Source organism: Ptychodera flava, chromosome 8, assembly GCF_041260155.1.
Source record: "Ptychodera flava strain L36383 chromosome 8, AS_Pfla_20210202, whole genome shotgun sequence".
Taxonomy (NCBI): domain Eukaryota; kingdom Metazoa; phylum Hemichordata; class Enteropneusta; family Ptychoderidae; genus Ptychodera; species Ptychodera flava.
This window is the reverse complement of record NC_091935.1, coordinates 19,479,063-19,493,666: the sequence shown is the minus strand read 5'-3', so window position 1 is coordinate 19,493,666 and position 14,604 is coordinate 19,479,063. Positions and strand designations below refer to the sequence as shown.

The 14,604-nt window shown below is 36.9% G+C and overlaps 1 protein-coding gene across 2 annotated transcripts in view; it reads right to left on the bottom strand.

Annotated features, from left to right (window-relative positions):
* Nucleotides 1–5,221: 5,221 nt before the first annotated feature.
* Nucleotides 5,222–14,604, bottom strand: part of LOC139138727 (receptor-type tyrosine-protein phosphatase S-like) — a 40,427-nt gene continuing 31,044 nt past the window's right edge. For both annotated transcript variants that reach the window (XM_070707238.1, XM_070707240.1), the window contains exons 18-29: nt 14,297–14,342; nt 13,744–13,858; nt 13,261–13,364; nt 12,134–12,315; nt 11,303–11,446; nt 10,767–10,866; nt 10,494–10,573; nt 10,045–10,179; nt 9,614–9,733; nt 8,526–8,680; nt 8,280–8,415; nt 5,222–7,202 (exon numbers count right to left, since the gene is read on the bottom strand). In XM_070707238.1, the coding sequence (XP_070563339.1) occupies nt 7,122–7,202; nt 8,280–8,415; nt 8,526–8,680; nt 9,614–9,733; nt 10,045–10,179; nt 10,494–10,573; nt 10,767–10,866; nt 11,303–11,446; nt 12,134–12,315; nt 13,261–13,364; nt 13,744–13,858; nt 14,297–14,342 (1,398 nt within the window). In that variant the 3' untranslated portion in view covers nt 5,222–7,121. The remainder of the gene's footprint in view (nt 7,203–8,279; nt 8,416–8,525; nt 8,681–9,613; nt 9,734–10,044; nt 10,180–10,493; nt 10,574–10,766; nt 10,867–11,302; nt 11,447–12,133; nt 12,316–13,260; nt 13,365–13,743; nt 13,859–14,296; nt 14,343–14,604) is intronic.

Here is a 14,604-nt window from a genome sequence, read left to right as displayed (position 1 = left end):
GGCTACTACAATGCATGAAAGTAAACAATGATATACTTGGTTCTCATAAGACAAATGTTCAAGTCGAAGTGCAATAAAGTTAAGATGGAATAATGGTTGTTGATTTTTAAAAGTACACAAAAGTTAAACGGGCGACCACAGATGAGTGATTACAGTCCAGAACCTGTTATGAATAACGCATTTCCTGCGCACACAGAGAATATCTACATGATACATTATATCCTCTCACAGCCCCTCGACAGCTACGCTGCAGACCATACATGTGCTCGTGAACATTTTTTTTAATTAAGTAAGGAACTGGTCAGTTTCTTCGGCCTGGGGGGGGGGGCGGTGGATTCATGGGGGGTCACCCTGTTTTTGACTTTGGTGATGGGGGGTCACCATGTTTTTGAAATGCCCTATGGGGGGGGGGTCAGTGTGTTTTTGAATTTCGACACAGGCTCATCATTGCCTAAAATGCATCGTGTCAGCCACAAATTTCATCCACTTGCATTTTGCGGCGCACCTTTTGGGCGCATAACTTTAATTATCAGACATATTATTCAGCACCCCCAACTTTAACATATCAGGCATACATATATCAGAGATGTATGTATGTTCAATATTTTTCAGCGTGCTATTTTTCAGCACACCCTTCCTGTGCATTACTATAATATACAAGACATATATATCAGAGATATCAGGATGTTTCATATTTTTCTCCGCGCCCTTCGGGCGCCATACTTTAATAAATCAGAGATATATGCCAGAGATATCTTGATGTTTGCTAAGTGAAAGTGTACTATTATGAAATCTGCATTTCATATGAAAAGGATGACAAAGTCCTGATACCTTTCTGTTCTCTCTATGAGAACTCAGTATGAGAAAGCAACATGAACAAATATCAATGTTACAAGAAAAGGTCATCTCAGACTCTGCACACATCAGATTTGGCTAAAATGCCTCTCTATGGTTCCTCAGGAGATTGAATGGCTGGCAAGTCTTAACACCCATCAAAATTTTTGATTTACTGCTTTTTCCTGTTTGATATTAATGATTGACATCCAGACCAGGACATCTGGTTAAGCATAGAAAGTGTGAAATACATTCACAGCTCATTCAAAATGTACTGTATTCAAACTTTAAGATTGACACTTTGAAATTCCTATCTTACAACTGACATGCCAACAATTTCATTAAAACACAGAATGACTTAAAATATAAATGTATGTAAAATATAACATATATATATATATATATATATATATATATATATATATATATATATATATTTACACACACTCACACACACACACACACATATATATATATATATATATATATATATATATATATATATATATATATATATATATATATATATATAATATATATATATTTATATATATAATCCCATGGTATTTTTCTCTGTTTGACGTCATCGTATACGAGTGTTTTTCGCGGAGCCGTACAACTTCGAGCCGAAGGCGAGAAGTTGTGCGGCTCCGCGAAAAACACGAGTATACGATGACGTCAAACAGAGAAAAATTCCATGGGATTATATATTTATCACATGAACAGTCTCTTCTTATTTTTCTTTGATGTGGATGGATCAAATTATTTTAACAAATTGCATGATTTTTATCGCGATTTTGTGTTTATTTACGCGGATTACTTTCATTTAACGAGTAAAGCGGCCCGTCACCCAGGAGATGTGCAAATGTTTACAGGTATACTTTCATTCATAAATCCGATTAAGCTGAAATTTCGCTACAGCGAAAGGTATCTCCACCAATCAGACATCCGGATTCGGTCACGTGCACGTGTCAATCATTGTCTCGCGCTGGAGCGATGCCAAGGCAAGTCTGCCATCATAGCTTTCACCGTACCGTGCTACCGACGGATAGCCATAGTATTTTGGGTTATTTAGAATATTTACAATTATATTTATGAAGTTAATACAATGGCACTATCGAAACAGTAGTTATCATTCTTAGAGATGCTGTGCTTTTTAAAATACCTTAGCGAGCCCGAAAGATTCAGATCGATGACACACAGAGTGTACGCTTGTTGTTGTGGGCACTGCCGTACGTCACCGGTCTCCGCCGCGCCGGTGGCCATCTCAGTCGTCAATGTTTTCGTTTTATGGACTTTGACGTATCTCCCGTAGGTGCATCTCAATTTTGTTACTTGATGGGAACTCTGTTCTGTTGTACAGTGAGTGTTGTCTGAGTCAACTTTCGAAATAAATCAGATTCTACAGCGCTGCACTGCAGAGTTAGGGCTACAGGTCGACAGCTGTATATGTCTTCACTACAGCCTTCCGCTGCAGGTTTGATCTCGATCGAGAAACGACGGAATAATTTGTGTGATGAAGGAAATTTATCGTTGTTCGAATGACTTTATGCTTGTGCCTTCTATGTCGCTTTCCCGAAGATTATACGGTACTCATTTATTAAGTTGAACTTTCGTTGAGGTGTATCTTTAGGGTTTATCGCCAACCGGGATCGCCAGGTACGACGTCGCTTGGCGATCGCCAGGTACGACGACGTCCACACTGAGCCTTACGACTGGAGCAGTGACGTTACTGAGCCAAATGATCGATGGTATCCTCATTCGATTCTTGGGAATAGCTAAAGCTTTAGCGACTTGGAATTTCGTTGGACATGCCTTCTATGTTTCCATATCTGGATTTATCGCGCCGGGTCACCTTTTTGTCAAAATTCCATGAGCACGGCCGAAGCACGGCATCGATCACGACAAATCGGTCTGTGTTGCGACGCGTCGACGAACGGTACCATTGCAGGAAAAAAGTTCCGGTTGATGACGTACAACAGGGGTAATATGGATTTCTTATTTGTGCTAGTGTACGTCACACAGGTGGAGATACGGGCCAGTTCATGTGATAAATATATATATATATATATTACATTATTATATTATTACATATTACAGTTGTCGCGGGGGGTCACCCTGTTTTCAAAATTTGGAATAGGGGGGTCACCCTGTTTTTAAAATATGAATAGGGGGGTCAGCCACTTTTTGATGTTGGCAAAAAATAATCCACCGCCCCCCCCCCCCCAGGCCGAAGAAACTGACCATTCCCTAAAAGGCCACGTACAAGAAATGTATTCCTCGAAACGTATAAAGACTTTAATGACGACAAATTAACTCTAGTCGCGCTATGTTAACAGCAATTTGGAACTAGAAATTGGGGAGCCTTTAGTAATTACAAGGGGACGGGGAATTCAGGGCACACCTGTACTGAAAAATGTGACTCCTTTGCTTGAAGTGGGAAGTAAACAGAGCATAATTGATAAAAAAAAATGATTTTTGGATATCATCGAACACGTTGATTCGCTAGACATGGTAATCTATGAGAAAATTATAAACAACATTTTCTAATACAAAATTAGCAATATCTGTGCATTTATAGACGTTTGATGATTGATAACCACTTTTCCACCTGTGCTGTCATGGACACTTTTACCCTTATGTTCTTCTCTTGTCTTTCACCAGTTTTAATTATACCACACCTCACCCGCAGTCTGTGTTTTGATTCACCAAACGATATAAACACGTGGGATGCGTTATTTTTGTAATGATCCACGACGTTATCAGCCATCAGTTGTCGGAACTGTTGCCTGCCAGGCATCAGTTCCGACAACTGATGCTCGGATATTTCAAAAACGAAATCTGCGCAAGCGCAAAGGGGAATGCAAACAAAGATATCGTCTGCGGCCGAGAGAAAGATAGTTGAGAAATTTCTCAGTTTATCCTATTTTCTGAAGAACAACTGAATACTCTTGTTTCCAAGAGGGACTCGAAACGGACGAAAACAAAGTTGCATTGAACGTTTTGCAGAAGTATTGCGACGATGTCACTGTGTCAGGACAAATTCTGTTCTGTATGACTGCAGATGAGGTATGTATAAAAACATATTGACAGGCGATGAGGGCAACAGCATACGCCTTAACCCCTTGGGCCCTGAGTCACCCCAAAACATACTGGAAAGTGTTTTTGGGGTGACCCACAGTCCTTGGGGCGTACAGACATACACTGTTGCTCTCATGGCAAGTCAATATGTGGATATTGTAGTCCTGCCGCACCACACAAGACAACTCCTCCACCCAACCGTTTCTCATTGATCTTCAGAGTAACAGTTTTTCCAAAATATTTGTCATGCTGAGCCCTAGAAAAATTCAGGTCAGCTTAAAATAGAAAAGAGCGTTACAAAAATTTCCCCAGGCCCTAATTTTGAATGTAAGTCGACACATCATCACGCATTTCTAACATTTTTGTTGAAAAAACACGATTATACCTAATTTGGGATATTTTGATCGTGAAGTAATGTCTCTTTAATCTGCAAATGCGAGCTCAGCTGCTTTTCTTTTTGAATTATACATTGTTTTTATGAGTAATTTGTAATATTGCAACATTCAACTATAGGGCATCTAACATTTTTGTAAAATTTGAAAAAAATATGAAGATCCAATTATTCCAATTAGTTCCAATCGTGTTAAATGAAGAGTCGGTCTGAAGGACCAAAAGGAGAATGTATTTTCGTCGTTTTTGCAGGTGTATTTTCAAAAGCTTAATCTTAAAATGCGGACAAATATTTATTTTTGCATATTAATGAGAACAATGACGTCAATTATGAACAGTCCGAACTGAGAAAACACAGTATAGTTCCTGTTTTCAGTGTGGTGCATGGTGCAGACGTGCGCAATGATATAGCGCTGCCAACCTAAGACATCACAGAGAATCCGACGCAATGATAATGATCATATTGTATTCCACGGATGAACCAGATTTTGGCGTCAAAATGCACTGACCGTTGTTTACAATGACACTTGCAACGGCAGATCAAACACGGCATTCCCTATTCTAACTCGAACCACATGGCACACGTAATCTTTTCTCCTCAATGACCAACCAAAACTAAATTTTGTGTGGGCAAGGCATGGCATACGCGTATAGTTATAAAATCCATCTAAATAAAAATTAAACAAAAAACAAATGACCTTTGTTTTACAATGTTGTTCAATATTCAGCTTTGAAGATAATTACTTTCTCTTTCTGTCAAATAGTGTTTAATTCATATCGACGTTTGACATCTTGTTTCTCGACAGTTTTCACAAAGTGCTTTCACTTCTCTGCTGTCTCTGCCGGGTATACCGCACGCGGAGACAGTGAGGCCATCAACGCCTGTGACGAAGAAGTTCACCCACAAAAATATTTTAATCAAACAGTTTATTGTCAGTCTCATTTGAAATTACATTTCAATACTTATTCTGCACGAGCTACTCAGTTGACTCGGACGTTTTATGATATCAGCTTGTGCAGCGTGTTGCCAAAGGCGGCTGCAAGCGCCTCACTCATATACCGCATTACAATAAGTATAAAATGCTTTACGTAATAATGTTTTTTGAAAAAGATAAATTTAATCCGACAAAGTGGCAAATAAAACAAATCTACATAACTGTGAATGTGTCGTGATAATGAACAAAATTACAAAGAAACTGTCTGAAACTGAAATATTAGTCATTCAAAACCCTATGTCATCATAACAAATGCATTCTCTACCGCATAGTCGCCGCCATGCAAGTATGAGTGCGCCAACGCAGGTGAGAGTCACTGCCTCATTTGTTTTTACTTCGGTCGAGATTTGCGATCGAGAAAGTCAAAACGTTACTAAGATAAGAATACCATTTTCTCTCTGCCTTTCTCGACATCCAACGCTAAAATTAACACCTTGACACACAAAAATAAGTAGTTAACTAGAGACCTGCCTTGTCAGGAATGTATAACAAAGACAATTACTTGCATCATTATAAAGTTTCCTTGAATATTTTTAATAGACAATACACTGCAATATAATGTAGTGAGACTACCATAGCGAACATACGAGTACTTCGTTAGATTGTTTCTAGGGCTTTCGGCATCATATTTGAAATACTAAAATGGCATATTAATACTCGTAACTTAAAATCATGCGGCGATTTATCAATACCACTGTTCTCAGTACCATAATTAGTAAATAAAACAAAGCATTTAACAAATCAATCAGACATATATTTAACCCCTAAAAGATGATGCAACGACAATGATAAATTTACTACAGTAACTGCAAAAAATCATGTATAGTTCACGACTGAGCAAATTAATCGATGAATAATGACGAGTCCATCTGAATTATTAACACAATCATCATTCATGCACTTTGTAAAAGTGAATAGATCCGTTAAGTAAGTCAAATTAGTTGCATGCATCGAATAGTAAATCAAAAGTAAAAAATTCGTCCAATAATAGTGTGGAAAAGAATCGTTTCAACGTGAGATGTTATTGAATGAAATGTTCATGAAGTATATCTATAAACAGATATCTTATCGCATATGTCTCTATACATATTTCAAAATGCATCGATAAACGTATATGTATATCGAATTAAATTTGATCTACAAGATAGATTAAGTCTAAAGAACTTATACTTGATGCAGAACCTAGACTAAGATATATGTGATCCCTAGGCCCAAATAACACTTTACCTGATATTTATTTTCAAATATATAATGTAAGGATATTGAACGTCGCGGTGGTGATGACAGGTTATCAAACACTTTACTCCTAAGTTCAAAAATGATAATAATCACAATAAAATAACGTTATGTGCTCTTGTATAGAGGTTACTATGTTTCTAGTGAAGGTCACCAAGCATAGGTATATTCTGAAAGATAATCAGGATTCAAAACGTCTAAGGAATAACTGTGATGACACCGAAGTGTCCGTGGCACTATTCAAACAATATTCTAATACTCTGATATCATAATTCAAAATATCAATTTTCAATTCTTAATCTGAATATAAACCCAACGAACTTGCACAATTACTTTTCCAATGAACATGTTACCCTTTGGCAAATAGATACTAAATTACAAATTTAATTGTAAACTAAAGACTTAGTCGGAATATGCATTGTATATTTTTCTCGCTGTGTAGTGTTTGAAAGTTGTGGGTACAGATGTAACTGTAGGATATAAACGGAATCATCTGAAAGGATTCACACATGCATGTTCCACTGATACACCGACATAGAATAACTGGCCCCTCGCCCGACGAATCCCTGTGTCGACTTATGTTCATTAAGGCTTTGTATTTTCGTAGAACAGAAGATGGACGTCACAATATTGACGAACGATTTCATAGCAGAGCATATATTGTTCCTGTAAAGCAAAAAACATAAAAGCGAGAATGATGGATGTCCCATTAGTATTGAGTCTCCCAAAGACAGACATAGATAAAAGATTTATAGTTCATTTATTACATTGTACAGTAGGGTTATAGTAGGATTGGACTGGAATCCTATCCTTTTTCAGTCCTACGGTGAGCAAATTTTCATCAGATAACAAATCAAAACCTTTGTACTTCTCGCAATGTTGAAAATGATACCGCATTTTACGATATCGATGTCGATGTCGCAGATACTGATGGGTACAAATGTAACTGCGAGGGTATAAATGAAATCATCTGAAACCATTCACATATGTTGCAGTAATTGAGTATTATGCCGATATTTAGTGATGCAAGAAAATTATGTTTTAATGCGCTTAATCTTGAAATTGCAGTGTCGTCTGCAACTGAGAGAAGTAATGATCAGCTCAGCCAAGGAACTTATCAAGTTTTCTGTAGAAAAATTTGGATAACTTAAAGTGTGTTTCAAAACACATATTGACTGGCCATTTCTGATAAAAGCATACGTTTGTTTTCCCTGAGAGTCGCCAAAACAGCTATAGACTAAGCCTGTTATCCTCGGCCCATGGCCTCGTGACACAGACTGTTTCCGCCGACTCTCAGTCCCTCGGACAACAAACTTATGTTGCTACCTCGTGGCCACTCCGTATGTGTATAATTAACCAAGCTGTCGTCGAACAGATCTGCCCAAGAACATAGCCATCGTGCAAATACAGTAACAGATAATGAGAGAACGATTATTACTGAAATATTGACAAAAATGCTGCAAGTAAAAAGCGAATATAAAGAACAAAGCTCTTTATATACTCAATCTACACGTGTTAACTTACCCAAATCCATTGCAATATGTGCAGGAGTTAGTATAATTTTTGATCAGTTCGACATTTCAGCTAAATTTGCATATTTGTATTTTCAACGTATCGATTCATTGAAAATATGTCACCTTCAAATGTATAATGAACAATGCAGATACAAATTTGTGTGATTTTAATGCGTTTCCATACTACGACATTAATTGTTCTTTCAGTAAGTCTATATTAACATCTTACCAGATTTTCAACCACGTTTGTTCTCTTATTTCGCAGTGACTTCACAGCCTCAAAAACATCAACCGTCTGATCTACTTTGATTCGTTCACATGCAAATGAAGCAGAACAGTAAACTCCACTGCGTCCGTTACCATTGCTGTGTGTAATAAAAATTAAAACAAATTGAATGTTCAGGTTTAAGGTGGAAATCTATAGATTTTTGATATTCTTTGCAATTTACCGAAAAGTTTCAAAATGACGACTTACATGCAGTGTACAACAATGGGCCCGGCTCCAGTTTTCTTTTGCCGTTTCTCAACCATTTCGATCAAATCTGCTATTGTCCGAGTTAGTTTCCCACCTTCAGAAATAGCGGACCATTCACGAATTTGGAATTGTAAGACAGAAACGGATTCCTTGCCCTGAAATGGTATCAGTAGCGTTTTAGCATTACCACAATAGCAAACGTTTAGATTACGGGCTTGATGAAATGGCCGATTGACCCTAGGCCAACGCGTAACCTTTTAACATGTCAAAAGAGACTTAATTCGAATCCATATAAAAGTTCCTGACAATACATGCAGCTTATAGTGAATTTCAAAATAGTTTGGAATTGCAACGTGCTTTGGTGATTTGAAAAAACGTTTCTGGCGATAGAAAATACCGCCAACTGCATCCATTGCAAACGTTCTCCTTTTGACAGATTTTGCGACAATTTTAACCCAATACGACGTCCACTGTTCTTACTTACAGAACACGTTCAGTGTATACGGTAGGAAGTACCAATCGTTGTACCGACCCGTACACTCTGTACCGAGAAAAAACCTATCGTTGTTAGCGTACGCGTTCTGTGCAGTTTCATCGCCGGGAAATGTGATAAAGGCTATATGAGGAATGTTCAAGCAGCCAGTTTACGGTGAGTTTTTCAATGGGAGCGCAGCAGCACTGACGATGTTGACTGTGTCACAGTGATCGTTAAATTGTTGCAAAATTTATCGAAGAAGAACGTTTGTTATGAATGCAGGTGGTGTCATTTTCTATTGCCAGATACGTTTGTCTTATCACCCTAGCACCTAGAAATGCCAAGGTATTTTGAAATTCACTTTAGCAACATCATACTAACCCGACAATTCAGCTAGTTTTCCGTAACAAAACGGACGAAATACGTGCGTATATATATATATTATATATATATATATATATATATATCTATATATATATATATATATATATTAGATAGATAGATAGATAGATAGATAGATAGATAGATGGAATCGGTGGTACGATACAGAAAATATTTAAAACACCCGACAATTAAGCTATTTTTTCGGTAACACAACGGGCTGAATACTTACCATTGAAACAGTCATTGCTCTCTCAGTAGTCAGGCCATTCTGTTTTACTTTATTCAGTTTCACTTCGAACGGACCAATGTATTTACTGTGTTCATCATCTGGCCAGTATTTACTACGGATCTTAGAAAAGATGACATAATCTTATTGCGATGTCACGATATCTCACGGTATGGGAAAATATCAACATGACCTAGCTCTGTCGTGTTCTTTAAGGTATTTAGTATATTTTATTGGGTGAATAAAGTAACCAAGGCGTATTTTTCCCTTATGACTTTTCTCATTGACACTTTGTGTGCAGTTTTCAACTACTTAGCACAATTAAAATCACAACAATAAGAAGAATTTGATTCCGTCGGCAATGTGGCTGTTAAAATTAAGCATGTTTTACGCTGCAAAATGAGTTGCTAAAATAGCTAACGATATGTACTCACCGATTTGTCACAATCTTCATCATTTAGCATAATGATTGTGCGTACTTTGTGATCATAAACCATCCTCCAGAAATCAACAACGGTGTGTGGTAACGGCATCTGTGTTGCCAGATATGCGTTCTTCACAACATATCCCTGGGAAAGAAATGCCGTTACATTAAAAAAAAATCGTTCTGGAATTATTATATTGGAAAGAGCGATGGAGAATTGGGAACATGTTGAGGAAATTTTATGTCGAGCTACTCAAATAGTCAATTTCCTTTTATCCCTATCAGCAGTAACCCCTGGCTGAATTCCAGACACATCACTTGGCATCATCAGGAAAATACAGATATTGATTCAAACATAATTTTCTGATTTCTGATCAAACGGTTCCGAGCTACTATTTTATTTAAATCACCTTTCACTATTTTGTACGCAGTACATTCAATAATTCGGTTGATACTTACATCCAAGAAGCTGGCATTTATGTAGTCTGTGGCATTTGGATCTTCTACTGGAGTTGACAGTTGTGGACGATATCTATCAACTAAAATATAACACCATTCATACATTAAATAATACATTCAATTAAATACCTCAAGCTAAATTTCTAACAGGAATAGACATCTGGAAGAATAGACCCACAAAAAATTATCCTCTCTATCCCCACACACGTTCTTTCCCAAAGTTTTCCTGGTTAATAGAAACGAACTTGCAAAACATTTTGTATTGAAACTTACTTGGCAAAATATCAGGAAATCTGTTTTTGTTAAGGTTCTGAGGAAGACGGCCTCTTCGACATTCTCCCGATTTTGGCTTGTAGCTAACTTCATTTAACTTCTGTTGAAGCACATCCAGGAGACAAGATATGTTACTTTTTATGGCATTACGATATATATATATATATATATATATATATATATATATATATAGAGAGAGAGAGAGAGAGAGAGAGAGGGATGTGCATGACACGGGGGTTTAAGTTTGTGCTCGGTCTGAACTCCATAAAGAGAATAAAGATAAAGTAAGAGTGTATATTATGAACATCTTATATTTGATACTCTCAAACATATTCGGTTCCATTAAATGTAATTTATCTGTATATAATGCAAAGTCTCGACCCATCGCACATTTTAGAGAGAACATACAATAAATATTTTTTGTTTTATTAATAATACTTTGAAATCGTACCCCCTTGCCAGAAGAAAGACATCAAAATATGGAGCAAAACTTTGGCCGTTACGGTCAAGTGTAGAATGTTGTTTTAATGACGTACCTGCCATTCTCGTTCCAGGCGACTCTTCAATGTCTGTTTGTCTTTTTTCACTGCATCTGTAAACAGTTTCTTGAAATCGGCGACAGGAACAGCCATTAACTCCATTGACACACTGGAAATACTTAAGGAGGTATATTCGTCTTTCTGTGAAGAACAGGTTAGCGAAATCAATACGCATGCATGCACACTACCCTTAATAGAGTATCACAGTGAAATGTCGTATCGCTGGTGCACGTGATAAATCTTTCATTTAATTATTTTTCAGTCAGTTCTGTAAATTTCTTGTCGTTTCATGCTGTTTTGCACTTCATGAAATCAATTGTCAATATCTCATTGTTTCTGATATTCACTTTATAAGTTCTTCGACTATTTTTGTAGAGTAGTTGTAAGTTTATATGTTTGACTTCTGAAAAGTTTTAAAAACACGACTGGAACTAACCTGGGATTGGATAGTAAACGTATTGTAATGTTGCTTTAATCTGCAACTGTAAGCTCATCTGCTTTGATGTTTTTGCAAAACACTTTTTATGGGTGATTTGTAATATTGCAACTTTCAGCTATAGGGCACCTAACACATTTGACAATGTTGAACAATCAAACGATCCAATTCTCCCAAATAAGTTCCAATCGTGTTTATAGTGAATCGATCCAATCGGGGTTCGTAATGAATGAATGAATTAATAAATAATAAATAAATAAATAAGTAAATCCTCTCTGCAGTGCTTGAAAATGATACACGTTAGCTGGAGTTCGATCATATTACAAGCTAGCATCAATGAAAAGCACTTGGCGGGCCCTACGATTGGGTATGAATTAAATCGTCCCACTCACAGGTTCGTCCAATGTATCAGTGTAGAAACCTTCTTCACTCGTCTTTTCTGCTTGCTTTCCAGGTCCTGTCTCCTCCTTTATAACTTTCTGAGACTGGATATTTATAATTTGGTATTCGTTAGTGTCGCCTGAATTTTCATCCTGGGCTTTGGGATTTACATCCGCCATCTTTTCCATTGTTACTGTAACAAGAGCATTGGGCACGTTTCCTTTCAAAGATTTGATAAGGTTTGGAATTAAGAAGAATCTAAGACTCATAAAAGTCATCTTGCCACGTTAAAATTATGTCCCAATACCTTTTTACCGCTTCTGTTTCCCATTTCGTCTGTTAATTTTTTGTTGAATATTTTTTCTGCATATTTGTCGTTGCGGCGTTTGGCTCGTTGTGTGACATGTTCAATATAACAAACACGTTAAAGCAATGACAGTACACTTCTTCGGTATTTTATCAGAAACAGCTTGCTTTAAATATACTATGACAGCTTTGAACAAATTTTTAAACTTAGGTCTGGAATTCAAGCATCTCATACCCTGTTTGACAGTCAAAAAGGTTACATTGGTTATCTTTCTCTAACTGTAATTTGTATCTCTCAGTCTAAAGTATCGAGAATACAGCATTTGAATAAGAAATAAACAGCCTGAAATTGTGCAAGCCCCCCCCCCCCCGCCAATTCTATCACAACCAGTTATTCAGGAGGAGCTTTATAAATAACTTAGTCTGCAATATAAAACTAGAGATGCATATACTCCTAAAGACCCAAGAAATTTGCACAAGTATTTCTCATTATTTCGCATTATTGAACTTTTTTAACTAATTTAATGCCAAACTATTATTGGACTTTCACATCACACCTGTTTCTGAATATTCTTTCTCACATATACATGTAACAAGCAGGTTTTTAAAAATACTTCCGATGTGAATCAAAATGTGAAATTTCAAATACAATGACTTCACATAAAACATATATTACTGGCAAATGGCTTTTGCAACATACATTTGTGCCGTCATTACGTTCTATACGACGATATATAAGTCCCGGGAAAAATTATCATTCTGAAGACAGCACATGTGCCTTCATATGACATAACATGACTAAGGTGTCTGTTATTTAGGTATATAAATTTACCTTGTTCGTTGGAATAGACTTGGTTTTCCTTCGTTCGTTTACTCTTTTTATTGAGTTCAACTTCATCTTGTTGTGGACTTTCGTGGTCCTGCCTCAAACGTCTCCTGGAAAAAATAGATATATGATCTCACGGGGTGAAAGTTTAAGCGCATAAGGTCACAGTAGTATGATGGAAAAAATTCAAATGAGACATATTAATAATTTGTACACACAAACTTTAAGCAGAAACAAAGAAGGCAGGAGGCAGCGGCGAAAATATACGAAATACACATACATTATCACATATACGATTGAAGGAGCCCTCTAAGGTATTAAGCTCACAACAATAATAAACTCAACAGGAAATAGAATGACAACCCTAGGCGCCCCGTAAATACACTAATGGCAACTATATTACCTGAATTGCAGGATGCTAAAAGCAGCTACTATGTAGTACGTAAAGCACCCTTCCAGAGTTAAAACAAAAACAACGTACATGCTTACCGTCTCACAATGAACACTGCAACAATAACAGCACATACAATAAACACCACAGTCAGTATGCCTCCTACTATGGCACCAGTTGGTGAACTTCTTGTTTTGGGCGTTGGCAGACGTGCTTAGAAGAAGGCGAATGTATACATTAGACCCTTTGAAGGATGCCAGTGTTTATATTTCTAAAACTGGGAAACTTTGCAAAATTTGTGCTCATCGTAATGTACATCGACTCATACGTATGTTTGATAATAATCTCATATTGTGGTTAAAATTTTACCGCGTTTTTATCGAAATTTGTTGAATTTTAAACTAGCTTGCTTAAACCCCGGCGCGATAAATATGTTTCTAGATTTTTTGATTAAGTCCGCAATGGGCTTTAAGAAATTAGATTTGAAAAATGAACATTTCGTGTATTTTGCGATTCTATTAGGTTGCTGATCACAAAGACGATGTGAAATTGATATTTATCGAACAATAATTACATTTTACCAAAAGTAATCTTTAGAAGGTGATGTTTGACGAATTCCTGAATTCGACAGCGGACATCTGTAATACTTACCCGTAAAAGATAGCGCTGGGATGTCATCCAAATGATACATTAGTTCCTATTAAAAGTCCAAGAAAAAATGGGTTAGGAATAAGGAAAACACAATTGAAAGTTTTAACAATGTTTGGCTAACAATCATCTCTATTACTGAGAAAACCTTTCGGTGGCCGCACTGATTGTGACTACATGCTCTGACTTAGTCTACTCACAACTAAAATTCTGCACAGCGACACATGGTTTCCTGTGATCTTCTCGCCTGTGCCCAAGAACTCTTTTCCAAGGCTGTAACGCGTCGATGGCGTTTTTTTAACTGTGGTGTA